The sequence below is a fragment of the Schistocerca nitens genome, chromosome 5, assembly GCF_023898315.1.
Source record: "Schistocerca nitens isolate TAMUIC-IGC-003100 chromosome 5, iqSchNite1.1, whole genome shotgun sequence".
In the NCBI taxonomy this organism is placed as follows: domain Eukaryota; kingdom Metazoa; phylum Arthropoda; class Insecta; order Orthoptera; family Acrididae; genus Schistocerca; species Schistocerca nitens.
Window position 1 is genome coordinate 324,910,793 of NC_064618.1, and position 27,538 is coordinate 324,938,330.

At 44.4% G+C, this 27,538-nt stretch overlaps 1 protein-coding gene across 1 annotated transcript in view; it reads right to left on the bottom strand.

Moving 5' to 3' along the window:
* LOC126259753 (proclotting enzyme) overlaps positions 1-27,132 on the bottom strand; it is a 161,243-nt gene extending 134,111 nt beyond the window's left edge. Inside the window, exon 1 of the mRNA XM_049956744.1 lies at positions 26,867-27,132. Coding sequence (XP_049812701.1) covers positions 26,867-27,023 — 157 coding nt within the window. The 5' untranslated portion in view covers positions 27,024-27,132. The remainder of the gene's footprint in view (positions 1-26,866) is intronic.
* Positions 27,133-27,538: the final 406 nt, after the last annotated feature.

Below are 27,538 nucleotides of genomic sequence, written 5' to 3' on the forward strand. Positions count from 1 at the left end.
GTCCAGTGTGCCAGCCACTGCGCCACCTCGCTCGGTTTACAATTTTGTTTCACTGCACTGTTCACATGGGCAACACAGGGCCAGCCAACAGTCAGTATTGCTCAGCAGTTGAGTACGATATCTACAGCTCACGTTACACGAGGACAACGTTTTTGAAGAAAGAATATTCAGTATTTTCATTTACTGATAAATTTGTATAGAACCCTTACAACGTCATTATACTGCTAGTAAGAGATTAGAAACTTCATTACAGAAGATAATAACAAAGAACTTTGTGGGACTGACCATTTTCTGCAGCAGTAATGTGAAAAACCATTTGGAAAAAAAACTCCTCAAACATAATATGCCGTTCTCGTAAGCTGTTGCTGCTATTGTCCGCGAAGACGCTGTCAGGTGCTATTTATTGAGACGTTATTGCAGAGGGTCGTGGGATGCCTTAGGTGACCGCGCTACATATCAGCGGCGACAAGCGGGACAATGCAAGGTTCCCTGCAGGCAGCCCTTTCTGCAGACCCGGTGGCAAAAAGCGGTCGCGATGCCAGTGGCTGCAGCTATGGCGGCGGCAGCGGCAGCGTCCGAGTGTCCTCGCGGCGCCGGAAGGTCAGGGACGCCTCGCCGATGCGTGGCGCTGTGCGATCGCAATTCGAGCGCCTCACGCTTAACGGGACGCCGCGGACCGATACACGAAGCACCACCACACGCCATACGCTGTCAGTCGAACGGATTTACTTTTTCTCCAGCATTAGTCCCACTGTGTCACGGTCCGCTAATGACGGGCAGCCATCCACCTACAGCTACACGCCGCTACCCACCATCCGGTGGTGGACGATATTTCAGGTACCACTTCCCCCTCTGTCCTGTCCTGTTCGCGAATGGTGCCGATAAACCACCGTGCGAGCTCGAATTTCTATGTTCTTTTCGCTTCCGATATTTTATACAGCTATATACACTCCTGGAAATTGAAATAAGAACACCGTGAATTCATTGTCCCAGGAAGGGGAAACTTTATTGACACATTCCTGGGGTCAGATACATCACATGATCACACTGACAGAACCACAGGCACATAGACACAGGCAACAGAGCATGCACAATGTCGGCACTAGTACAGTGTATATCCACCTTTCGCAGCAATGCAGGCTGCTATTCTCCCATGGAGACGATCGTAGAGATGCTGGATGCAGTCCTGTGGAACGGCTTGCCATGCCATTTCCACCTGGCGCCTCAGTTGGACCAGCGTTCGTGCTGGACGTGTAGACCGCGTGAGACGACGCTTCATCCAGTCCCAAACATGCTCAATGGGGGACAGATCCGGAGATCTTGCTGGCCAGGGTAGTTGACTTACACCTTCTAGAGCACGTTGGGTGGCACGGGATACATGCGGACGTGCATTGTCCTCTTGGAACAGCACGATCCCTTGCCGGTCTAGGAATGGTAGAACGATGGGTTCGATGACGGTTTGGATGTACCGTGCACTATTCAGTGTCCCCTCGACGATCACCAGTGGTGTACGGCCAGTGTAGGAGATCGCTCCCCACACCATGATGCCGGGTGTTGGCCCTGTGTGCCTCGGTCGTATGCAGTCCTGATTGTGGCGCTCACCTGCACGGCGCCAAACACGCATACGACCATCATTGGCACCAAGGCAGAAGCGACTCTCATCGCTGAAGACGACACGTCTCCATTCGTCCCTCCATTCACGCCTGTCGCGACACCACTGGAGGCGGGCTGCACGATGTTGGGGCGTGAGCGGAAGACGGCCTAACGGTGTGCGGGACCGTAGCCCAGCTTCATGGAGACGGTTGCGAATGGTCCTCGCCGATACCCCAGGAGCAACAGTGTCCCTAATTTGCTGGGAAGTGGCGGTGCGGTCCCCTACGGCACTGCGTAGGATCCTACGGTCTTGGCGTGCATCCGTGCGTCGCTGCGGTCCGGTCCCAGGTCGACGGGCACGTGCACCTTCCGCCGACCACTGGCGACAACATCGATGTACTGTGGAGACCTCACGCCCCACGTGTTGAGCAATTCGGCGGTACGTCCACCCGGCCTCCCGCATGCCCACTATACGCCCTCGCTCAAAGTCCGTCAACTGCACATACGGTTCACGTCCACGCTGTCGCGGCATGCTACCAGTGTTAAAGACTGCGATGGAGCTCCGTATGCCACGGCAAACTGGCTGACACTGACGGCGGCGGTGCACAAATGCTGCGCAGCTAGCGCCATTCGACGGCCAACACCGCGGGTCCTGGTGTGTCCGCTGTGCCGTGCGTGTGATCATTGCTTGTACAGCCCTCTCGCAGTGTCCGGAGCAAGTATGGTGGGTCTGACACACCGGTGTCAATGTGTTCTTTTTTCCATTTCCAGGAGTGTAGATTGTCCACAAATGATATGATTTAATCATGGAGATAAACAAAAGTGGACTTAATTCGAAACTAAGTTTATTGTGCGGTATCTCTCCCGCCCACTCTAGTAAAGCCACCCAGTACCCTTCAGTAGTAATAGAGGACCGTTTACTAGATCTTTGTTAGACACATTCTCTTCAGGAATTAGTGACCCAAATATTTTGTGTTTTTGGCCTCCAGTGCTTCACATTGGAATATTAAATGTGGTGCAGTTTCATCCCCCTCACTACATACACTGAGGTGACAAATGCCATGGGATAGCGATATGAACATATATAGATGGTGGTAGTATCGCACACTCGAAGTATAAAAGAGCAGTGCAGTAGCAGAGCTGTCCTTTGTACTCAGATGATTCAGGTGGAAAGGTATTCGACCTGATTGTAGCGGCATGAAGGGAATTAAGAGACTTTGGACGCGAAATGTTAGTTGGAGCTAGATGCATGGGACATTCCATTTCTGAAATCGTTAGGCAATTCAATATTCCGAGATCCACAATGTCAAGAGTGTGCCGAGAATACCAAGTTTCAGGCTTTACCTCACAACACGGAAAATCCGGTGGCCGACGGTCTTCACTTAACAACAGAGAGCAGCGGCATTTGCGTAGAGTTGTCAGTGCTAACAGACAACCAACAGTGCGTGAAATTACTACAGAAATAAATGCTGGACTTACGGAGAATTTATCCCTTAGGACAGTGCGGCGAAATTTGGCGTTAATGTGCTGTGGCAGCAGACGACCGACGCGATTGCCTTTGCCGACAGCAGGACGTTGCCTATAGCGCCTTTCTTGGACTTGTGACCATATCGGTTGGACCCTAGACGACTGTAAAACTGTAACCTGGTCAGGTGAGTCCCGATCTCAGTCAGTGAAGAGCTGATGGTAGGGTTCGAGTGTGGCGCAGACCCCACGAAGCCATGGACCCAGGTTGTCAACAAGGCACTGTGCGTGTTGGTGGTAGCTCCATATTGATGTGGCTGTGTTTACGTGGAACTGACTGGCTCCTCTGGTCCAACTAAACCAATCATTGACTGTAAATGGTTATGTCCGCCTCTTTGGAGATCATTTGCAGTCGTTCGTGGACTTCATGTTTTCAAACAACGATGGAATTTTTATGGATGACAATGTGTCATGTCACCAGGCCACATTTGTTCGCGATTGGTTAGGAGAACATTGTGGACAATTCGAGCGAATGATTTGGTCAACCAGATCGCCCGACATGAATCCCAAGTCAGGTCGTGCACAAAATCCTACTCAGGCAACACTTTTGCTGTTATGGAAGGCTACAGAGCATGGCTCAGTAGTTTTGCAGGGAACTTCCAACGACTTGTTGAGACCATGCCACGTCGAATTGCCGCACTACGCCGGGCTGAAGGAGGTATGACACGACGTTAGAAGGTATGTCATGACTTCCATCACCTCAGTGTAGTCTACACGTAGAAGTTTCATTCTCCATTCCCATGGTGTATAGTTGAAGTTCCCATTCCCATACTAATCATTAAACTTAGCATGATTTTTAAAGTGCCTCCTGTTCAAGCCTGTAATCTCTTTAACGTGATTTCGTTTTTCCAATATCTTGCCTTGTCTTTTTTTTTTTTGGGTCAATCCAAAATTCTTCTTACTACTTCGTGATCCAGGCACGTATTTTAGGTTTACTAATAGGACATGTTCCGGTCCGACAAATGGGGTCGTTGTCCCAATCCTGGCTAGCCTACCAGGTTGTTCGTTACCAGTAATATGTGAGTGACTAGGGACCGACAGCAGGTTTACGTGTTACTTTCCCCTAGCCTCACAAGGGATTCCTGGCATTACTGGCAGAAATTTCGGTGCTGCTTGGCTGTTAGAATGAATATAGACGCTAAGATCCTTGTAGCAACTATGTAGATTCTTATCTGCGCGCGTCCTGAGGCCTCCTGAAAGCCGTGATCAACATTCAGCTGACAGATATCGGACGGGCCATGCTTTCAAAGTGTGCAACTGGCTGGCTTGTGCTTCCTCCAATATTAAACGGGCGATCACCTACGAATTTCTTACACTTCCTGCAAACTGAAAATAGCCTTATCTGATTACCAAAGCTCGCACTCTCCCTTACTTTATCAGCATATTCCCTCAAACTTAGTCTACACACTCTCTGCATCCCACCTCAACGAAATTTCAATCGCCACCACTTCCATGGACGTGAAATCCGCCCAGAGGTCCATCTCTCCTTCCAGCTTTAGCAGAATACTCCATTTTCTATCCATTTTAGAGCTCCTTATTCCTCCTGCCTTTTGTAAAGGTGCCGTTATCGGTTTCTTTATCAGCAGCATGAGCTAGCTGGCGAGCCTTAGCTTCTATAACTGCCGTTTCGCGCCTCCTCCGGTGGGCAGGGCATTGTCGTGTCGCCGGCCGGAGTGGCCGAGCGGTTCTAGGCGCTACAGTCTGGAACCGCGCGACCGCTACGGTCGCAGGTTCGAATCCTGCCTCGGGCATGGATGTGTGTGATGTCCTTAGGTTAATTAGGTTTAAGTAATTCTAAGTTCTAGTCCCATAGTGCTCAGAGCCATTTTTGAACCATTGTCGTGCCGCACCGGCAGTGCTAGGCTGTAGTGAGCATACGAATTCAGTAGTAGGTTGAAGTAAGCCGGGTGCGCATCTATTGAAAGAATCGGAAGGCAGAAAAACGCGAATTCAAAATGGATGATGTTTAATAGTTGTATTGAGGGGTTCAGTTAATTAATGTAGGGAACCTGGACAGTCTTTTCGGAGTGAATGAAATTGACATTGTAAATTTCATAAACGCGAATGTGTGAGATATAGTCAAGCATGTTCTGTTGTTGAAATTTGAATAAACCAAACAAATGAGCGTAATATTTTATTGCAAAAACCTTTAACATCAATTATGATAAAATTATCTGGTAGAGAATTACAGATACGTCACGTACATTTAGGCTACATTTTATTTTGTATGCGATCGTGGTCAGTACGTCTCTCCGTTAAAGGCGTGATAGCCAAATCCTTAGGAGCAAGGTCAATTTAGTTAGAATTATTGATGGAGAGCTTACACTTTCTAACAGCTTGGTTCAGCGTTCTCATTACCACCTCCTACCATTTTCCACTCTCCCACATAAATCTTTACCACCAATTTCTCACTTCTTTTCTCAAACTCAACAGTCATTTTTCATCTATTCCTTATTCCTGACAGTTACAAGATCGTGTACAACTGCCATCACCATCCATTTTATTATATGTAACCGCAAAAAAGCGGTTGCAACCTTTTAAGAAAAACTCAAGAAAGTCGTCTATATTTTAATTTATAAACTGTACGTAATTTACCAAAGTTTATGCTTTTAAGTAACTTCCATATTTTTTTAGTTTCTTTGGTTGAAGGTCGGATTTGTTATCGCTGACAGTCACAACTCTTCCGTCCCCCACTCCCTGCCCCCCACTTCCTCCACCCTCCTCCACCCATTCAGGGCGAAGGGGGTGAAACAACAATAAAGAAAAACAATACATCGTCTGCCAGTATAGCCAGTATAATCAAGCTGTCAGTGGCGACGCAGTATCTTTCATTGTAACCTGTCAACTGTCAATGATCGCTCATCAAGATACACTGCGTGAACGCTGAATTTGGACGTAGCAGCCATAAGATGGTTGCCAGCTTGACGAAAGTTTATCCATGTCCTGGTATGAGAATGTATCGCTAGCATCAGTTTCAAACGGGACGGCAGATTCAAATGAGCTCAATAAAATACCAGATTTTTATTGCAGCAGAAAGCTGTGTTCAACGTGAAGTTATTGATATTCAGCGTATCGTCAACTATTTGATTACTCTGTTATGGAAGGAGTTTAGAATCAATCTGGTGTAACATAACAATCCACTTACAGAAATGCGAAGGACATCTAAAAAGTTGGTGAATGGTACCATAAAAGAAAGAAAAGCTATAAAACGGATGATACAAACAAATTACAGGAGGCAGTCAATGAAATTGTTTTGGTACTAGAGCCAAAAGAATCTCATTGACAATGACAATGGCTGCGAAAGCCTACGCTTACCAGATACTGAGTGGTTGTAGTTAAACTTTCGCTACTTGAGAGGACCCCATGAAAGACGAGTGATGCAGGAGTTTCATAATTTTGCAGAAACATTTTTGAGGACACGTGGAAGAGAAATAACGAATATACCACTGAGAGAAACACTTTTTAATTTCCAGATGAAAGGGTAACATTTGTTAAGTGCCTAACATGTTTACGTTCCAGGTTACAAACGTTGCTCAATGTGGCGAACATCTGTATCCACAACAGCCTGGAACCGCATTAAGGTTGCTCTACAGCTGCCCGAGACATCTCAGCTGATACTTTGGCTACCTCCCTCGCTATGCTAATCTTCAGCGTCAACATGTCTTAGTGTCCCGTTGATAGACGCTGTCCTTCAGATAATCTCGCAGCCAGAAATCACTTGGGTTCAAATCTGCTATCTTGGTTGCCATGCAGTTTGGAACGATCAGCCAGTGATTCGGTTTCTTCCAATGTGTTACTCAGTAACCGTGTGACCTCACGAGCAACGTGAGGTGGAGCTTCAATGTGGATGAAAGCAATTGAGTCCAAAGCACCTCTCTCTCGAGGAGCAGGGATCGCACATTGGGGAAGCAGATCACAGTAACGTGTGCCGTTCACGCTGCATGTCCTTTGTCATTGGGGTCCGAGTTCACTCTCACGTCTCCGTGCCAGTAATGGAGCCGAGCGGCAAGTCATGACACTAACCCTGCTAACAATACAAATCTCGCAGCGCACCGTCTGAACACCACCCATATGAAGTTCGGTACCCGTACAGTAAATAGTTTTCCTTCTACACAGGCTCAGGTAGCGAAAGTTTAACTATAACCACCCCGTGTATTCACCTCTGTTTACTTGCCTTCAAAATAATTTCCTTTTGCTACACGCCGTTGTAGCTCCTTTACAAATCTCCTAGGAGGCATCATTGAAACCATTCTTTATTACTCGACGAAGTATCAATGATATATGTTTTAGAAATGTAATGCAGACGGCTGCATACTGCCCTACTCTCGATCAGAAAGGAAGTTCAACTTCTACATCTATACTCCACAAGACACCTTACGGTATGTGGTGTGGTGGAGGATATTTCAGTACCATTATCATTACTCCCCCCCCCCCCCCTACCCCAACCACTCCTTTTGAGTTCCATTAGCGAATGTTACCTGAGAAGCCTTCGTATGAACTCTAGTTCCTTTGATTTGCATGTCACCCTCATCGGAGAGAGTAACATGTTACACGACTCATCTTGGAGCTTTCTCTCTCACAATTTTACCTGTAGACCTCCCCGTGACGCTCAACGCCTCGTAGTTTCTGCATCTGGGATTTGATTAGCACCTCCGTAACGTTTGTAGAAATCCTGAAGGGATGTCGTCTATGCCTTCTGACTTGTTTGATTGTAGCTCTTTCAAGTTCTGTCAGAGTCCAATAGTGAATCCCTTATTTCTTCCAAATCGACTTCCATTTGTTCTTCTATCACGTCATCAGACTGTTCCTCTCTCGTAAAATCCTTCAATGTACATTTTCCAACTATCTGCTCTCTTCTCTAGATTTAACAACGCAATTTCTCCTGCAGCTTTAGCTATCAGAAGCTTTGAAAGTCATCTTCATTCGTCACTGAGGACGCATTACATGTCAAGTGTATTAACACTTTTCTATAATATTAAAATTCATGTTTTATATACGTTTTATTTATGCGTCAAAAGCTGAAGAGCGGTAGTTTTTCCGCTGTTAGAATACACTAATTAGGCAGAATGTAACAAATAAATACGAATAATAATAATGTAGTGGATACTGAGACCTAAGCTTAAAGATGTAAAATTAGATTGTCTACCCTCCGCAGATGGCATAGCATTAATTGCCAAAGATATCACTGATGCAGTAAAAGAACTTCTATTATTGCAGGAACAAGAACGGAAAATTGGACCACTAATTTCATCCGAATAAAATAAAATGGCTGATATGAAAACACTAGTGGGTGGGCCCAAAATTGGCAATAACGAAATATGTCATGTTAAAGAATTTAGATAAGTGATTGAATGAATCACTGAAAATTGTAAGAAAAGTGGGTCATAGAGCGGACTTCGGAAAAGGGAAAACACATTTACGTTAAGAAAAGATTTGTAACTAAAATGCTTTCTTGAAACTGCAGAGCTCGACATTATACATTAGTGAGCACACCAGAAACACTCTTCGTGGTAGACATACGCACTCTCCAACACAAAAAAGCGCTGTTAGAAGCAAAATAACATAAAATTATGAGCGGAGTCTTAGGACCAAGAATGTAAGATGGAATATGTTACCCATAACCCAAAGAAGATATCTACAGGAAGATCGCTGAAGTGACGATTACATGTGTGCGTGTAGAATACAATTCATAGGACTTTACAAAGATTGGACCCAAACAATCTAACCCGTCAAATTGACACATTCTTGAAAAATAAGAATAGTGGATCCAGCTGGTACAAAAAAAACGAAAAAGGCGTTATGGAATCAGGATCCACAAATTTACAGTCCAAGACACATACAAAGCTTCGATAAAATGGAAAGTAGTATCCGACCCTGATTTAACTCTTCCACTGTTTCCCTAGCCTTCAGTGCATAATGAAAGTAGTATGGAAGAAACAATAGAGGGATATATTATTCCTCCATATTTTCCCTCAAGGTTCAATGTTAAGTCCATTGCTAATTCTTTGTATGTAAACAACATATCTTCTAACCTTCTTCGTTTAAATGCCATGTATATGTGGATTATCTCCAACAGAAGAAAAAAGTCACTCGTTGCTCATGAAGAAATACTGCGCTAAAGGAAGACAAAGAAGTGCTGATTTCGCATGGTCCTAAGTGACTGATTTGCAAAACAAGTAGATGAAGAAGAAGAAATTAGTGGTTCAAATGGTTCAAATGGCTCGGAGCACTATGGGACTTAACATCTGTGGTCATCAGTCCCCTAGAACTTAGAACTACTTAAACCTAACTAACCTAAGGACATCACACACATCCATGCCCGAGGCAGGATTCGAACCTGCGACCGTAGCAGTCGCGCGGTTCCGGACTGAGCGCCTTAACCGCGAGACCACCGCGGCCGGCCAAGAAATTAGTGGGTGTAGGGCCTTCAGTATGATGGTAAGAAGTTGTAGTCGACACTGTGGTCGCCGTGTTGATGTACGACAATCATGGTGTTGTGTTTGTGTGGGTGTGCGGTAGCGGGGGGGAGAGAGAGTGAGAGAGAGAGAGAGAGAGAGAGAGAGAGAGAGAGAGAGAGAGCGAGGAGTGGCGGCAGGTAGGACTTGTAACGGGGCCGGCGGCGCGGTGACCTTGCTTGGAGCGGCGACCCCGCACGCCGTCGCTGGCATTGGCAATGACCAGCCGGCGAGGCGAGGCGAGGCCACACCCAGCGTCGCGAGGACGCCCGCCTCGCCGGCTACAGCTACTGCTACGGCTGCGGGCACAGCTGCGGCCACGGAGCCCCACAGCGCAGGCGCACCGCGCCCCCGCACCGCCGCCCACGCCTTCCTGCCAAAGGCCCGCGCTTCGCTCCGCTGCCTGCTTGCTACTACGCGTCACTCAACCGTGGCAGGCCGAATTTCAGAGTTGCAGAGGGTTCACCTGTCTGGCGAACCTCGCTCCCCCCCGTCCCTCCCCCTTCACACCGCCCCACGATTTAGTCCCTCCCGCCGTCTCCCTACATCGCTTCTTACAAGGGGCCACCCGTGTATTACACTGAGGTGACAAAAGTCGTGGAATAAATCCTAATATCTTGTCTCACCTCCTTTTGACCAGAGTAGTGCAGTACTTTGACGTGGCATGGATTGAAAATTTCGTTGGAAGTCCTCTGCATCCCCTGCAGAAATATGGAGCAATGCTTCCTCTGTAGCCGTCCAAAATTGCGAATGTGTTGCCAGTGCAGGATTTTTGGCACGAACTGACCTCTCAGTTATGTCCCGTAGATGTTCGATTGGATTCACGTCGGGTGACCTTATTGGTCACATATTTACTCCAAAAGTTACCCGCCAGGGTAGCCGAGAGCGTTAACGCGCTGCTTCCTGGACTCGGGGAGGCGCGCCGGCCCCGGATCGAATCCGCCCGGTGGATTAACGACGAGGGCCGGTGTGCCGGCCAGCCTGGATGTGGTTTTTAGGCGGTTTTCCACATCCCGCTAGGTCAATACCGGGCTGATCCCCACGTTCCACCTCAGTTACACGCGTCGCAGACATTTGAAACACGTTCGCGCTATTTCATGATTTACACTAGATGGAGACAGCTGTGGTACATTGATTCCATCCCTGGGGGTACGGGGTGGCGGCAGGAAGGGCATCCGGCCACCCCTCAAACTAACCTTGCCAAATCCGTTCTAATCACGCCGACCCTGCGATCGCTGCGGGACTATGGCGTAAGCGAAAGAAAGAAAGAAAGAAATTTGCTCCAAAAGTCCACAATGTTCTTCAAACTAATCACAAACAATTGTGGCCCATTGACATAGCGCGTTATCATCCATAAAAATCCCATCGTTGTTTGGTAGTATGAAGTTCATAAATGGCTGCAAACGGTCTCTAAGTAGGCGAACGTAACCATTCCCAGTCAATGCTCAGTTCGGTTGGACCACAGGACCCTGTCCGTTCCGTGTAAACAGAGGCCACACCATTATGGAGCCATCGCTGCTTGCACAAACCCTCTTGACAAGTTGGGTCCATGGCTTCGTGGGATCTGCGCCACACTCGAACCATAGCATCAGCTCTTACCAACGGTAATCGCAACTCATCTGAACAGGCCACGGTTTTTTAGTCGTCTAGGGTCCAATCGATGTGGTCACGAGTCCAAGAGATGCGCTGCAGGCAACATCCTCCTGTTGGCAAAGGTACTCGGGGTTTGTCTGCTGCCGTAGCACATTAACGCCAAATTTCGTCGCACTGTCCTAACGGATACGTTCGCCGTACGTCAAACAATGATTTACGCGGTTATTTCACGCACTGTTGCTTGTCTGTTAGCACTGACAAATCTGCGCAAATACAGCTGCTCTCGGTCGTTAGGTTTTATTTATTTATTTATTGTTCCGTGGGACCAAATTAAGGAGAAGTCTCCATGGTCATGGAACGAGTCAATACATGAAATTGTAATATGATAGTAGAAACAGATAAAATGACAGCCCGCATCTCGTGGTCGTGCGGTAGCGTTCTCGCTTCCCACGCCCGGGTTCCCGGGTTCGATTCCCGGCGGGGTCAGGGATTTTCTCTGCCTCGTGATGGCTGGGTGTTGTGTGCTGTCCTTAGGTTAGTTAGGTTTAAGTAGTTCTAAGTTCTAGGGGACTTATGACCACAGCAGTTGAGTCCCATAGTGCTCAGAGCCATTTGAACCATTTTGATAAAATGACATATAAGTAACATATTCAGGCGACAATTCGTAAGTTTAAATAAAGAAAATCAACAATGTAACACTGGAATTTGCTTAATTTTTCAGCTCTTCCAGGAGCTCCTCGACAGAATAGAAGGAGTGAGCCATGAGGAAACTCTTCAGTTTAGACTTAAAAGTGTTTGGAGTACTGCTAAGATTTTTGAGTTCTTGTGGTAGCTTATTGAAAATGGATGCAGCCGAATACTGCACTCCTTTCTGCACAAGAGTCAAGGAAGTGCATTCGACATGCAGATTTGATTTCTGCCTAGTATTAACTGAGTGAAAGCTGCTAACTCTTGGGAATAAGCTAATATTGCTAACAACAAACGACATTAAAGAAAATATATACTGTGAGGGCAATGTCAGAATTCCAAGACTATTGAATAAGGGTCGACAAGAGGTTCTCTAACTTACACCACACATAGCTCGAACAGCCCGTTTTTGGGCCAAAAATACCCTTTTTGAATCAGAAGAATTACCCCAAAAAATAATACCATATGACATAAGCGTATGAAAATATGCGAAGTAGACTACTTTTCGTGTTGAACTGTCACTTATTTCAGATACTGTTCTAATGGTAAATAAAGCAGCATTTAGTTTCTGTACAAGATCCTGAATATGGGCTTTCCACAACAGCTTACTATCTATCCGAACGCCTAGGAACTTGAACTGTTCCGTCTCGCTTATAATATGCCCATTGTGTCTGATCAAAATATCAGTTCTTGTTGAATTGTGAGTTAGAAACTGTAAAACCTGAGTCTTACTGTGATTTAGCATCAAACGACGTTGGCCACTGCATTGGCCGTGGTGAGAGGTAATCGCCGAAATTTTGTAATCTTGACACACCCTTGACACTGCGGATCTCGGAATATTGAATTTTCTGACGATTTCCGAAATGGGATATCCCATGCACCTAGCTCCAACTACCATTCGGCGTTCAGAGTCTATCCATTACCGTCGTGCCACCATAAATACGTCGGTAACCTTTACATTTGAATCACCTGAGTACAAATGACAACTCAGCCAATGCACTGCCCTTTTATATCTTGTGTACGTGATACTACCGCCTTATGTATATGTGCATATCGCTGTCCCACGACCTCTGTCATCACAGTGTACGACGGGAATGCAGAGGAAGCAGTTGAGACCTATAACATCTGATGAACCTCAAGGGTTAGTGTTACGATCATTGGTAATTCACCGTATATAAACTACATAGCTTCTCACACATGTAACTACCATTTACACTGCCTGAAAAAAAAAAAAGTGAAGCGTCGAAAGAGGAGACGGAAACGAAATGAAACTTCACGGGTTCAGACGGTATGTGACGGTACTGCAGTGATTAGAAAATGGAGTCAAATTTACTAAGAACGTGGCAATATGAGCTCTTTTATCAGTATGACGTTGCAGTTCCTCTGGCCTGGATGCATGCGCCGATTCGGTTGGGAAGGGTGTCATAAAGCCGTAGTATAAGCAAAATGGCCCACAACTGTTGTAACTGAACGTTGATATCCTGGATATTGGCAGTGGGACGGAGTTGACGTGAGGGCTGGTCCAATATTCGTTCTATCTGTCCCTCACAGAACAGATCTTGGGACTTTGCTGACCACGAGGGTACGTCAGCATCGTGCAGACAGTTCATAGAGGCATGTGCCATGTGTGACAGTATTGTCCTGTTGAGAAATGGCACGGTGATACCGTCACGTGAGAGATAACACATGAAGACACAGTATGTCTGCGATGTACTGTTGTGCCGTCAGGGTTCTCTCAATCATTGACAGCCATGACCTGAAACCATAGCCGATGTCTCCGAACATCATGACGCTGGAAACAACACCGGTGTACCTCCCCAAAAGATCTGAAGAGTGGGATCTCTCCCCAGGTCGCCGCCATACTCATCGACGACGGTCATTCGGACTAGCGAATCATCGCTGAACAAAAAAATGATTCAAATGGCTCTGAGTACTATTGGACTTAACTTCTGAGGTTATCAGTCCCCTAGAACTTACAACTACTTAAACCTAACTAACCTAAGGACATCACACACATCAATGCCCGAGGCAGGATTCGAACCTGCGACCGTAGCGGTCGCGCGGTTCCAGACTGTAGCGCCTACAACCGCTCGGCCACTTCGGCCGGTTCATCGCTGAACACAATTCGACGCAGTTAATCAGCATTTCATGCTTACTGGTCATGGCACTATCCCAAACTCAGCCGCTTGTATTGTGATGTTAACGGTAGCCTATGCATAGGACACTAATTTCCTATTCTGACTGCTGCTAGTCTCTGACCATCGGTGAAGGATTAGACAGATTGTTGCAGGGAGTCCTTGAATGACAGATGGAGATGTGAAGAGATTACTATGTGCTTGGTGCACAATACAACTGTCCTTCTTTGTGGTTGTGGAACCTTGACGATGGGAATGCCTGCCCTCACATTCCATCGCGCGGGGTAGCCGCGTGGTCTTGGGCGTCGATGATTTCAGCCGTAAATAGAAATATTAAAAAAGGTAGGAAGATTTTTCTGTTTAGCAAAAGTGACAAAAAGCAGAGTACAGAGTACCTGACGGCTCAACACAAAAGTTTTGTCTCAAGTACAGATAGTGTTGAGGATCAGTGGACAAAGTTCAAAACCATCGTACAATATGCGTTAGATGAGTATGTGCCAAGCAAGATCGTAAGAGATGGAAAAGAGCCACCATGGTACAACAACATAGTTAGAAAACTGCTGCGGAAGCAAAGGGAACTTCACAGCAAACATAAACATAGCCAAAGCCTTGCAGACAAACAAAAATTACGCGAAGCGAAATGTAGTGTGAGGAGGGCTATGCGAGAGGCGTTCAATGAATTCGAAAGTAAAGTTCTATGTACTGACTTGGCAGAAAATCCTAAGAAATTTTGGTCTTATGTCAAAGCGGTAGGTGGATCAAAACAAAATGTCCAGACACTCTGTGACTAAAATGGTACTGAAACAGAGGATGACAGACTAAAGGTCGAAATACTAAATGTCTTTTTCCAAAGCTGTTTCACAGAGGAAGACTGCACTGTAGTTCCTTCTCTAGATTGTCGCACAGATGACAAAATGGTAGATATCGAAATAGACGACAGAGGGATAGAGAAACAATTAAAATCACTCAAAAGAGGAAAGGCCGCTGGACCTGATGGGATACCAGTACGCGAAGGAACTTGCCCCCCTTCTTGCAGCGGTGTACCGTAGGTCTCTAGAAGAGCGTAGCGTTCCAAAGGATTGGAAAAGGGCACAGGTCATGAACGTTTTCAAGAAGGGACGTCGAAAAGATGTGCAGAACTATAGACCTATATCTCTAACGTCGATCAGTTGTAGAATTTTGGAACACGTATTATGTTCGAGTATAATGACTTTTCTGGAGACTAGAAATCTACTCTGTAGGAATCAGCATGGGTTTCGAAAAAGACGGTCGTGTGAAACCCAGCTCGCGCTATTCGTCCACGAGACTCAGAGGGCCATAGACACGGGTTCACAGGTAGATGCCGTGTTTCTTGACTTCCGCAAGGCGTTTGATACAGTTCCCCACAGTCGTTTAATGAACAAAGTAAGAGCATATGACCTATCAGACCAATTGTGTGATTGGATTGAAGAGTTCCTAGATAACAGAACGCAGCATGTCATTCTCAATGGAGAGAAGTCTTCCGAAGTAAGAGTGGTTTCAAGTGTGCCGCAGGGGAGTGTCATAGGACCGTTGGTATTCACAATATACATAAATGACCTTGTGGATGACATCGGAAGTTCACTGAGGCTTTTTGCAGATGATGATGTGGTGTATCGAGAGGTTGTAACAATGGAAAATTGTACTGAAATGCAGGAGGATCTGCAGCGAATTGACGCATGGTGCAGGGAATGGCAATTGAATCTCAATGTATGGTTCAAATGGCTCTGAGCACTATGGGACTCAACTTCTGAGGTCATTAGTCCCCTAGAACTTAGAACTAGTTAAACCTAACTAACCTAAGGACCCCATACACATCCACGCCCGAGGCAGGATTCGAACCTGCTGCCATAGCGGTCTCGTGGTTCCAGACTGCAGCGCCCAGAACCGCACGGCCACTTCGGCCGGCCGATCTCAATGTAGACAAGTGTAATGTGCTGCGAATACATAGAAAGATAGATCCCTTATCATTTAGCTACAAAATAGCAGGTCAGCAACTGGAAGCAGTTAATTCCATAAATTATCTGGGAGTACGCATTAGGAGTGATTTAAAATGGAATGATCATATAAAGTTGATCGTCGGTAAAGCAGATGCCAGACTGAGATTCATTGGAAGAATCCTAAGGAAATGCAATCCGAAAACAAAGGAAGTAGGTTACAGTACGCTTGTTCGCCCACTGCTTGAATACTGCTCGGCAGTGTGGGATCCGTACCAGACAGGGTTGATAGAAGAGATAGAGAAGATCCAACGGAGAGCAGCGCGTTTCGTTACAGAATCATTTAATAATCGCGAAAGCGTTACGGAGATGATAGATAAACTCCAGTGGAAGACTCTGCAGGAGAGACGCTCAGTAGCTCGGTACGGGCTTTTGTTAAAGTTTCGAGAACATACCTTCACCGAAGAGTCAAGCAGTATATTGCTCCCTCCTACGTATATCTCGCGAAGAGACCATGAGGATAAAATCAGAGAGATTAGAGGCCAGAAAGAAGCATACCGACAATCCTTCTTTCCACGAACAATACGAGACTGGGATAGAAGGGAGAACCGATAGAGGTACTCAGGGTACCCTCCGCCAAACACCGTCAGGTGGCTTGCGGAGTACTGATGTAGATGTAGATGTCTTGTCACGGTCTGCCCGGCTGCCCTGTGGGAGGTTCGAGTCCTCCCTCGGACATGGGTGTGTGTGTTGTCCTTAGCGTAAGTTAGTTTAAGTTAGATTAGTTAGTGCATAAGGTGAGAGACCGATGACATTAGCAGTTGCGTCCCATAAGACCTTACCACAAATTTCCAAATTTCCTCACATTCCGATGCACTCAACATCGGGCCACTGTCACTTCTCCATGCTCCTCAAATCTGGATACTGGACAATTAGACCAGATGGCCATGCAGAGACCTAGAGTAAGACCCCTTTCAAACTCTGGTAGTTGCCGATAACGTTTTATGAAACGAGTAGGTGGCGTTTCCGTGTCCTTCACAGTGATCACTCCACGTCTGACGCTGACCTGATAAAAATACCAAACACGAACAACACTAATGCACTCTGGCGGCCATTCTATCTGTCATAGAGAATTACAACTATAATCACGGAAAACCTAATCAGGATGGCCGGACGCGGGATAGAACCGTCGTCCTCCCGAATGCGAATCCAGTGTGCTAACCACTGCGCCACCTCGCTCGGTCTGCGCGTATGTTGTTGATGGAAGTAAGGAGAGCAGAGGCAACCCAGTGTTGCTGCGTAGATTACTCTTCTGAAACACCATCAAAGGGAGTGTCGGATTTCTGCATTCAATGGAATGTCGCCAAAGGCATTATCTGATTTTTTTTTTTCATTTCATACAACGCTGCGAGGGGGTTTGCGATTCAGAACTGATCTTACGTGCAGAGTATGGTGATTTGTGCTTCTGTTCCGTCCGCCACCTCTTCTTCCTTGGCAACTTGACTTTGGTTCGAAAATTTGTTTCCTCATGAAAACTTTAAACGACCGACTTATGGCCGAAGTAAATTAGTCTTGTAGCCTCCTTCTAAAGTGCGAATTCTATTCAGCAACTGGCGTTATTAATCACAGCGATACAATCGATACAAAATATTTCCTCGTCAAAGTAGGACGAGGACGAGCTGTGTAGCTGTTAAGGTGACAGATCATTTTCTAATCAACAGTTCATGAAAGTTATCATACACATCTATACTCCTCAAAGCAACCATCTATATATGCCGGAGGGCACTTCCGGGGCCACTATGCCCCAACCCTTTCCTCTTACATTCGCGAGAATGCGAAGGGTAGAATGCCTGTCGGTAATCCTCCGTATGATTTCAGATTTCCCTTTCTTCAGACGTGTGTTACCTGACTCTTATTAGGTCGTACACTCTCGGAATGTTAACAGCAAATTTCTCCGTGGCGCAGAACACACCTTTTGTTACGTGCAACACTGTAGTTTTATATGCATCTCTGTAACGTTCCTACGTTTACAAAACGAACCCATAAAGAAACGCGCTACTCTTCTTTATACCTTCTCTAAAATATTTACTACACACACTTCATAACATCATAGATCCAAGCTACATATCTCAATAGCCTTTTACACCAAATGATAGTTCTCGTACTGATCTTGAGTTTTGGCAAATACGCGGAGATGTTTAGTCTGGCTCGATGATTCTTGACACAAAAGGTACTCGGCAGTAGTAGTTCCATAATTAGCAATTCGATTCTCGTTCACTACAGTGTAGATGAAACTCCACTCTCAACACGTATTCATGCATTTACTAGTGAGACTGTTACTAGTGAGACTGTTACTAATGAGACGTTGTACGAAATCTTAGAGCTAATAATAATACTATGAACAATGTTCCATCAGTAATTAAACTAGGGACTATACGTTTATAGTAGGTTACGCTGCATTCTAATTAATATTTTCGACGTTGATTATCTTCCAATATCAAACCATGTACTTAAAGGGAAATTGAAAATATTTCGGCTTCATGATTTTACAAATGAATGCTTTGTTTAAGAGTATATCAAGCACTCGTGTTTGACATCCTGAACCTATAAATTATCGATAATGAGATCCAGATTATCTACGGGACATTAGGGATGTAATTTAAGGCGTATATGGGAAAACAATAATTAATTTCAATGTTGTACTAAAATTATCTGAAGAAAAACGATAACATGATCTATACACACGAGTATTTTACATAACATGAGTGGTAGTGAAATCATTTATGTTATTATTACATTATCGCTAGACCGCAGGGTTAGCTTGTGAGGGCCGTTACTCACAATAGCCACTTCCATGAAATACATGTACAGGAAAAAAAAGATACGTAGACAAAATTTTAAAATGTTTAGAGGAGATAAAAAGAAACACTTTTTTATGTGACAAAGATGTTACAGGGGCCCTTGAAGTGTTTGCCGCTGGAATTTTCTTAGGCTAACGTTCACAGTTGTTTTGACTGCTATGCATGCAACACGTTGACACTGCAATCAGATTTTCAACACATATCTTAGCATGACGAAGCCCCACCATGATTTACCGTTAATGTCAGAGAAAATTTATACAATTTTTACCCCAGTTGTTGGACTGGGAGTGGTGGGCCAATACCGAAACCACGATCGACCTCACTCCTATGGATTTATTTTTGCAGGGGGGATAAAGCGTTTAGTGCAAGAGAGACACCGACACACTCCAGAAGAGCTGGTTGCCGTTTGGCTGAAGTTGCAGCCATTATTCATCAAACACATGGTCGTGTTGAATGTGTTGGACAATCATTAACACGGAGGTGCCAGTTGTGCATCAATGTAAACGTACGACGTTTTCAGCAACATGTAAACGCACAGCAGTCTCAACACTGTCTCTGAATAACACTAGCGTCAAAACCTTCATGGACCCTTAGCGCGGAAACGGAACACCAGTGACGTTTTTGTTGCATGAAAAGAGTTTCTTTTTATTTCGTCTAAACACACTCAAATTTTGTATCCTTAATTTTTGTACGATATGCTAACTTTTGTACCAGATTATGGATCACGGAGATCAAACCTGGCGTTATGAGAGGTGGCAGAAAGTAAGTTTACATTCAGACATAATAATATGAAAGAAATTTTGCTTTGAGGCATTGGTCATCCATAAATTCAAATTAAGAGCGTTATACTGTAAAATTTCCTTCCAAAAGTAATACCTGAATGATGATAACCTGCGTGTAAAGAAAGCTACTTCTCTCTTTGGTTCTTGTTATGCAATTTGTTTCGAAAAGAAAAAGACTGTCAGAGTAGCAGTTGAACAATTGTACGATCTTTTGGGTTCACTTTTTCCACCCACCATTCGAACGACCACAACGGCGCAAAAGCAAGAAATATGACGACAGTCATTACAGTTATATTAACTTTCTGTAGTTGCCGGGACGATTACATGTATGATGACCACACCGGTTCTGTCCTTGAGTACTGGCGAGACTAATCAAGGAAGTTACATTTGAACGTTCCGTCGACGTCGAGGTCCAGTGGATTCGACAGGACCGGAATGGGAGATGAACAATCGTAGCATTTGCATGTAACGATTTTGGGGATAAAAGGGAAATCGTACGTCTGGGTTGTTTTGAATTTCGCTTCTCTGCACTACTTCTAGCTTTCTGTCTGAGCTAGTTTTCGTTAATGATGACATTTCGCACTGTAGGTTAAATTTGGGAGAAACTGCGGTTACCAGTTTCAGCAATCAAAATAACAGAGTAATTTGAGAGTAGACTGTAATTAATGGAATTTTTAGGGTATCAATTTATTACCTGCTACTCAGTAAGCAGCGCCGGAATCTTTTCAAATTTTTACTGTATCGAAATACAATTGCATTTCCTATCTGCGTACATTTCTTCGATATAAGTGTGCTCTTCTCACAGGCGGTGAACATTTATCTTCTGTAACGGAGCATTTTGCTGATTTCAGAAGCCAGTTTTATTTTATTTTTGTCGTAAATATTATGTTGCTAACAGAACTCTCATATAGTTTGACAGTGTGTCATCAACCTTCAAAAGTTCACGTAAGAGGACTCTCGAAGTTTCACGTTTTTTGGTCTGTCTGCTCCTCATTTACACAAGAAACTAAAAGACAAGATCCAGAATGCGCTGATGTACGCGGAAACGACAGTGCTTAAAGTTTAGTGTTACTGTTGAAGAAGCCAGGCGCCAAGAAATTGAATGTGTGTGGTGTTTCGTAGGCTGGGGACCTTCGGAGTAGTAGTTGTATAACTTTTCACTTTGTACCTTAGCATCTGCTCGGATTCCCGTTGCTAGTCTTCTATCACTCTTCTATATAATACATGTCTGTATTCCGTACTTGGGATTTAAATCTAATTAAGTCAATTGCGGCAGTAGCTTCTTTGGCCAGATAGCTACCAACACCTTCATTACCGGTATCCTCGTTGTAATTTTAATTAAAATATTTTCCTACTTGTAGCGTCATTTTAATCCTTCAGTAATCTTGTGTACAGCAGAATTTTCGGACTCTGACGTTAAATTTCTGCAGAATTTTTAGAGCAGATAGTGAATTTTTGGAGCAGAGTATCTAAAGGAAAATGTTGCTGTCATCCGCGAGTAGAAATTTAGTCCTTCTAGTACGGCTATAAGTTCCGCAATCATGGTACTTGCTTGTTTTCGTAATCTGATTAAACAAGTCTTACGCAAACTTGGAATGGGAACGCAACTCCAACAGCCAGTGGTTTTTGAATCAATGTAGTTACGGATTGCTTCGGGGTGCTGCCTTAAAAATCAGGCCAAAATTCTATTACTGAAGTGTACACGCTGACCAAAATGTTGCCTTTATCTGGCGAACTTGATCCACACAGACGAAATACGTTCTTTGCGAGATGAAACTTAAATTTCTGGAGCTTCATTAAAAGGCAAAGCCAGCTATTTTGCAGTTGTGTTACTATTTCGATGGTATTATCGTTTATATTTCTTTTTTAATGCTCAGAGACCTGTTTTGTAACGGAGCATTCCATTACATCTGCCTGGAGAACAACAAAACTCAGACTGAAACGGATATTATAGACTCAAACCTTCAGATTTCAGGCATAGATCGGTACCGAACGTTATATGGCGATAGAATATCAACCAAAACACGGATTTAGTTAGTTCGTGCTGACTACTGCCGTCCAGTGGAACATGCATAAGCGGTAATTAAAAGATACACCAGAACACGGAGCACAGGAAAAGCGTGCCTGTGAGTGATTGTTTTGCAGATCTCGCGTGGGTGAGTTGATAGAGCATGAGGTGGTCGTACCAGAGGTCCCACATTCAAACCCCACTGATGACAATTTTGTTTAAATGTTTAGCGTGATCAGTCATCTCCCGTAAGAATGCTACACATTTTCTCTCATCTTCATTTATTTCCGTTGTTGTGCGTGTACAACAGTCGCTACGCAACAATTCAACGAGAATTTCAATAACGTTCCATGGATTCATGTCGCACAACAGCAGTACCTGTAGCGTGAAGACTGGACAGCAACTGTAGACCCGTTTGTCTGTGTGTGCACAAACGCGAGACTCTAAACAACACGCACATTTGACGTACGGAGGCGCTGTCATCTGCAGCCAATTATTATTATTATTATTAATACTTCCGCACATGTGCTGCGATTGTTTCTTTGTTCTACTGTTCCGATTGTTTATGTTTATTCTGTGAAACTACAAATGCACTGGCTTCTTCATTACGAGTGGTGCCTATTCTGTCGCACATGTCCGACAGAACACCACACCTGTCTATACAAATGTACTCAATAGGTTTGCTACTTTCAACGAAGCGAAAGCAAACTTTCAAAAGAACATTGCTACAAACTCCAAAAAGTCCTTTTACATGCCAGAAAAATGTTCTCCCCATTAACAGTTTCACATGTAAGCAGTTAAACAAAATCAGGGGAATTTGAAAGTGGGACTTAGGCACCACGACCTTACTACGCTCTACCAAGTCACCCATGAGAAGATAGTGCTGGTGTTAATTCTAATTCTCGTTTAGGCTTGTTCTACTGGACGACAGCACATAGCACGAACTAAATCGGTGTTCTGGTTGATACTCAATCGACATACAAGATTTGGTACCGATCTGAGTGTCTGACATCTGGAGGTTTGGGTATGAGAAAAATTCTTTTTTTTTTCTTTTTTCCTGTACAAACCATGCGTTGTTGCTCCGACAGAATGGAAGACAAGGCTGGATTAAATAAAAGCAGAATAAAATAAGTTTGGATACAAGCGTGTTAATTTTAATGATAATTTTTCTTTAAGTCTTTGGTCCATCATAAATTCAAAATACGAGTGTGCGCATAATCGTCTTTGGACGCCTGGTACAAATTTCTTTTAATAATTAATGATAATCTCTGTGTAAAGGAAGCTGGTACTAATTAATATTTATTTTTAACGGCAATTTTTATTTTATTAATTTACCTCTTTACTTAAACTGCGAAATATTTGTGTCACGGATATGGAGATTTCAATACATGCATAGGCGAGAAACTCGAACTTGTAAATGGAAGTACAGCATCTTAAAAGTCGTGATCTGCTTTTTACGTCGTTCTTGACAATGTACCTTCGCCATTCACTTGCCCATCCCAATTGTTGAATATACAGCCGGGAAAAGAAATGGTTACGGCACATTCTAAGAAATTATTGAGGCAACGTCAGTAATTTATGAAGATAAAGCATTTTCTCACAAACGGAATTAAAAGCATAATACCTTCAAATCCACAGTACAGGAGAAGGACTGTGCTGGTATACAGTGAATGAGCGAAAACGTAAACAGTTTGGTTAAGCACATTATCTCATTAACATTCCGGAAGGTTATGGCCTCTAAAAACTGCGGTGAGCTAACGGGTTATGCCAGTAAAAAAAGAAAAAAAAACTGCATCCCACGCGTGGCTGGCTCTGCCCGGCGGGAGAAAATTGGTATTCAGCTCACGCCCGACCCACAGCGCACACGAGATAATTCAGTGCGCCGAACTGAGTTAGCGCTTTATGCTAATACGCAATCGCCAGCGGTCATCGGGAGGCGGGTCCGGTCCTAAGCAGAGCCACGAGTTTCTGCGCGTGTGGTGGGCTTTGCCCTCTGCAGAGCCTGCGCCGACTCGACAATATTCTGCACCGTGCGGTGGACTGGAGTGCCTTCCAGTCGGCCGGCTGGCGTGCGGCGCCGACGAGTCGGCCCATATAGGTGTCTGCGCGCCATCACGCGCACGGACAGTTAGGCGAGTCTCTAATGAGCCTCTGTCACCGGAGGTACCGAAACACAGGGGCCCACTGGATTCTCGCGCCAGCCCACTACTACTTCCACACGAGCCTTTTCTTTCGTTTGAGAATGCCGGTTGCCAGTACAGGGAAAAATACAGACCATTGCATTTAAGTTGCCGCAAATACTGGTACGAGTTAGAGTTTCTTACCTGTCCAAGCATTGAAGTCTCCAGCAAACTGATTAGAACAAAAAACGCATCCTGGGATTAATATTTCGTATTTTCTTTGGAACAAAGAGGTAAATTAATAACATTTAAAAAAGGCAATGTATCATTATTAGCTGATCAAAAGGAGTGTTATGACGAATATGTCCACATCCTAGAAATTTAGCATTTTGACAAATGGTATACTAATTAAAAACATTAAGCTAGGGAATAACTGAATCTTTTAGCAAATTACGATTAAGTGAGTAACTGTTAAGTTACTCAATTAACATATCTCACAGCGATTTTTTTCACTACAGAAATTTCAAGCAATGGAAAAGAATGACAATTCAGCGCATTACTTCCTGGGCGAACCTTAAACTATATTTCTACTGCTGTTCTAACTGACCCGTGGAATGAAACAGCGATCTTGACCCATGGGACGAAAGAGAGATAATGAAAGCGGATACCTTGGACACTGAATGCGTTAACTTTTACAGTATTAACTGTTTTGACCAGTTTTAACGACGATTGTCACGTGTCGCTGTGGCATTTCGCAATCATAGAAATGTGTAAAGATGAAACAGTAGCCCAGTTTTCACAAATTATTTATCAATACAGTTAATTAATATTCGATTACTGCTGTTCACTATAAACTTTGACTCTTAAGGACAAGGTTCGCATATAGCCGTTTGTCTGTTTCACAAAAAAATTAAGATTGATGATAGAATGAGTCGCTGTTCCAATCTTAATAACATAATGAAAGTTCCAAGTGAAGTTCGCCGGAGTTACGTCGCGATACGCTATAAATCATCAGGTTGCAGAAGTAGATGAATACTCTGAAAAACTAGTACCATCTTTTTCATGCTGCACGGTGTGTGTTATTATAGACTCCAGTTTTCTCTGCAACTCTAGTTTTAATTTAACAAAATACGGTCAAAAAGTATTATTTGACCATGCGCTCGCTATTATTTTACCATATAACTTATATTTATTGAAGTACTGAGAACACAAAGTGAATTCACTGTATAGAAATTTGCGCCTTACTTAAATACAAAATAATCTTGAGTTTTTTCTCTCTTAAGCAGAAATGCATACTGCGAATGGAATTTACCTGTTGCGACCACGTCGAATTGTTAACCCTTCTTAACTAGAACAATCCATACAGATTTATATCTTATTGCAATTCGTTACTTATTCGCACAAAGATACGCTATCAGATTTTACATATGCAATTTTCATAACTGCATCAACAGTTTTCTTGTAATCGCATTACTGTAGATGCAGAGTCGCTAGTTTTGCAGATTTGGGTTGCGCAATCTCTCTCTCTGCAGTTGCAACACACTTATCGAGACTTCGCACTTCTCTGTGTGTGAAGTAGAAAGCACACATAATAATAAAAATTACAAAATATATTTTTAAAAGCCCTACCTGCCTTGAAATCTCGGTCGAGGGATTTTATTTCATGGACTCCACATTGCACGAGTGAATGACACACACACACACAGAGAGGGAGAGAGAGAAGTAGGTTATATGTTATGTTTATTCTACATATGAAGGATGTCATATGAAGATAGGTATCAAAGGTGTCTTGATGTTAGTGAAGTATACTAAAATGTACAGCCAATCTCTAGCAGAGAAAAAAAATCTCAATCGCAAACAAAGTTTATATGAACCACGAACAGTCTCCCTCCATTAGTTTGACTCCTGAGTCTCTGAAGACAGTACAATGTAAACCCATGCAGGAATGCAGATATTGTTCCTTACTTCGTCAAAATGTTTCAACTTCTGTTTTAACAACTACATTATTTTATAGGCGTCTAGCCGGTAAGTTTTCGATATTTTCACTTCTAACCGAAAAGGAATAATTTCGACAACATGACCTTCGGTACCTGTTAGCTCCGAGTGCGAGAGGCTTTGTGTCAGTAGTAATGCCGGAGGGACAATATTTTTATTTGTACCGAAGAAGGAGTCTTATAAGATGCCTTACACTATCAAGAGGTCAAGACGTTATATAACAGAAGTTTCATCGACGCTGAAGTCTAGTCAGACAATTCAGCAAAGCCGCGTAGAAACGTCTTGATACCTATGGTCACAAAAGGGTTTAACAAAACCAGTACAAACTGAAAAGACCCCATAAAGTACATAGTAGTTCAACAACGGATCTGTATTGGGGCGGAACCAGTATGAACACGTTTCAGGCCATCCTCATTTCCCGTGGTTAGGTTACGTCACCACGCAGATCCAAGCCGATATTATTTCTTTCAGATGGCTACAATTTGTGCTCTTCAAAACGTCATATTCACTTAAGTGTGCTGCTGATTAAAAAGCGAATTTTAAAAAAATTAAAATTTTTCGATTGAGGTGATCACTATGAGGTGTCCTGAAGTGTTAGTCCATCGTAACAGATAATACTACGACGTTAACAATAAAATTTGTTTTGGGGGATTCTGTTATAATTACAAATTGTGATAAAATATCGTAAGGTATCAAGGCTATGATGTTCATGTGGCATTAGTAAAAAATTGTGAACAATGGGCTCATAACGAACTATACACATAAACAAAAGTTGATACAGCATCAAAGCAGTTTTTTCTTGTGTGTGTGTCCATATGCGCACATGAATCTCATCTCCAATGACCATGTTACTAAAGCCTTAAAAATGCATGCTAGTAACATGAGTCTGGATTTTATGGCTTAGACTCTTGAACTGGTGTTAGGGATGTACTGGTTTTATCGTATGGGTCACTGACAGTCCATTAATATCGAGTGTTCTCCAAGTATAGCGTTAACCAGTTCGACTAGGCTTAGGACTTTGGTGCAAGTCCAGTGTCCTAAGGAGAACTGACAATCAATCGCGGAAGTATAATTTAGTTTATATAGCTGCTGCCCTTGTATTTTACAATAGATGAGGAGTGGAAACAACCGAAGAGCTCCTTAAAAAACGTGTCTCACCTTCTATTGAGAAGGCGTCGTCTTCGTCGATCTCTCGCCAGTGGTCGTCAGCTCGGACGCAGTGCACTGCCGCCGCGGTTACGACAAGCAGCGAGACGACGAGCCGGGCGGCAGCAGGACACGAGGGGGCGGAGGCGAGCGCCATGGCGCCGCGCATGCAGAACAGAGCGGCCCTGGGTGCTACGTGCTACTAGCAGCGACCACGGCGCGAGACCGCTACCTCTCCCTGGGGCATCACGCCGCCGAGTGTGGCGTAGGCCCCTACGCCCCGCCGCGTCTTTAAAAGAAGAATTCGCAACAGGCGAGCCGGTGACTCGGAACAGGCCGGCCCGCGGCCAATCAGAGGCGAGCAGAGCGCCGCGGAACCTGACCGCCGGCAACGGCCAGCGCGCCGACCACGGAGGCTCCTCGCCACCTCAACCCTGCCGAGGCCGGCACGCCAAAACAACAACAGGGAGGAGGAGAAGGAGCACAGGCAGATGCCGAAGAGAAGCGAACAGCGAGGGGGACTGCGAGAAGAAAAAAGTCCTTCACTTTCTGCGGAGGGGCACCAATAGCGGCGTACTAGATCTGTGGACGCAGCAGGTGGCCACGACGCCCTCTGGTGACGGGATACTCGAGCGGGCCGGCTCTTCCTGGTATGGAGGGAGACTACCCGGCTCGGCAGCTGCG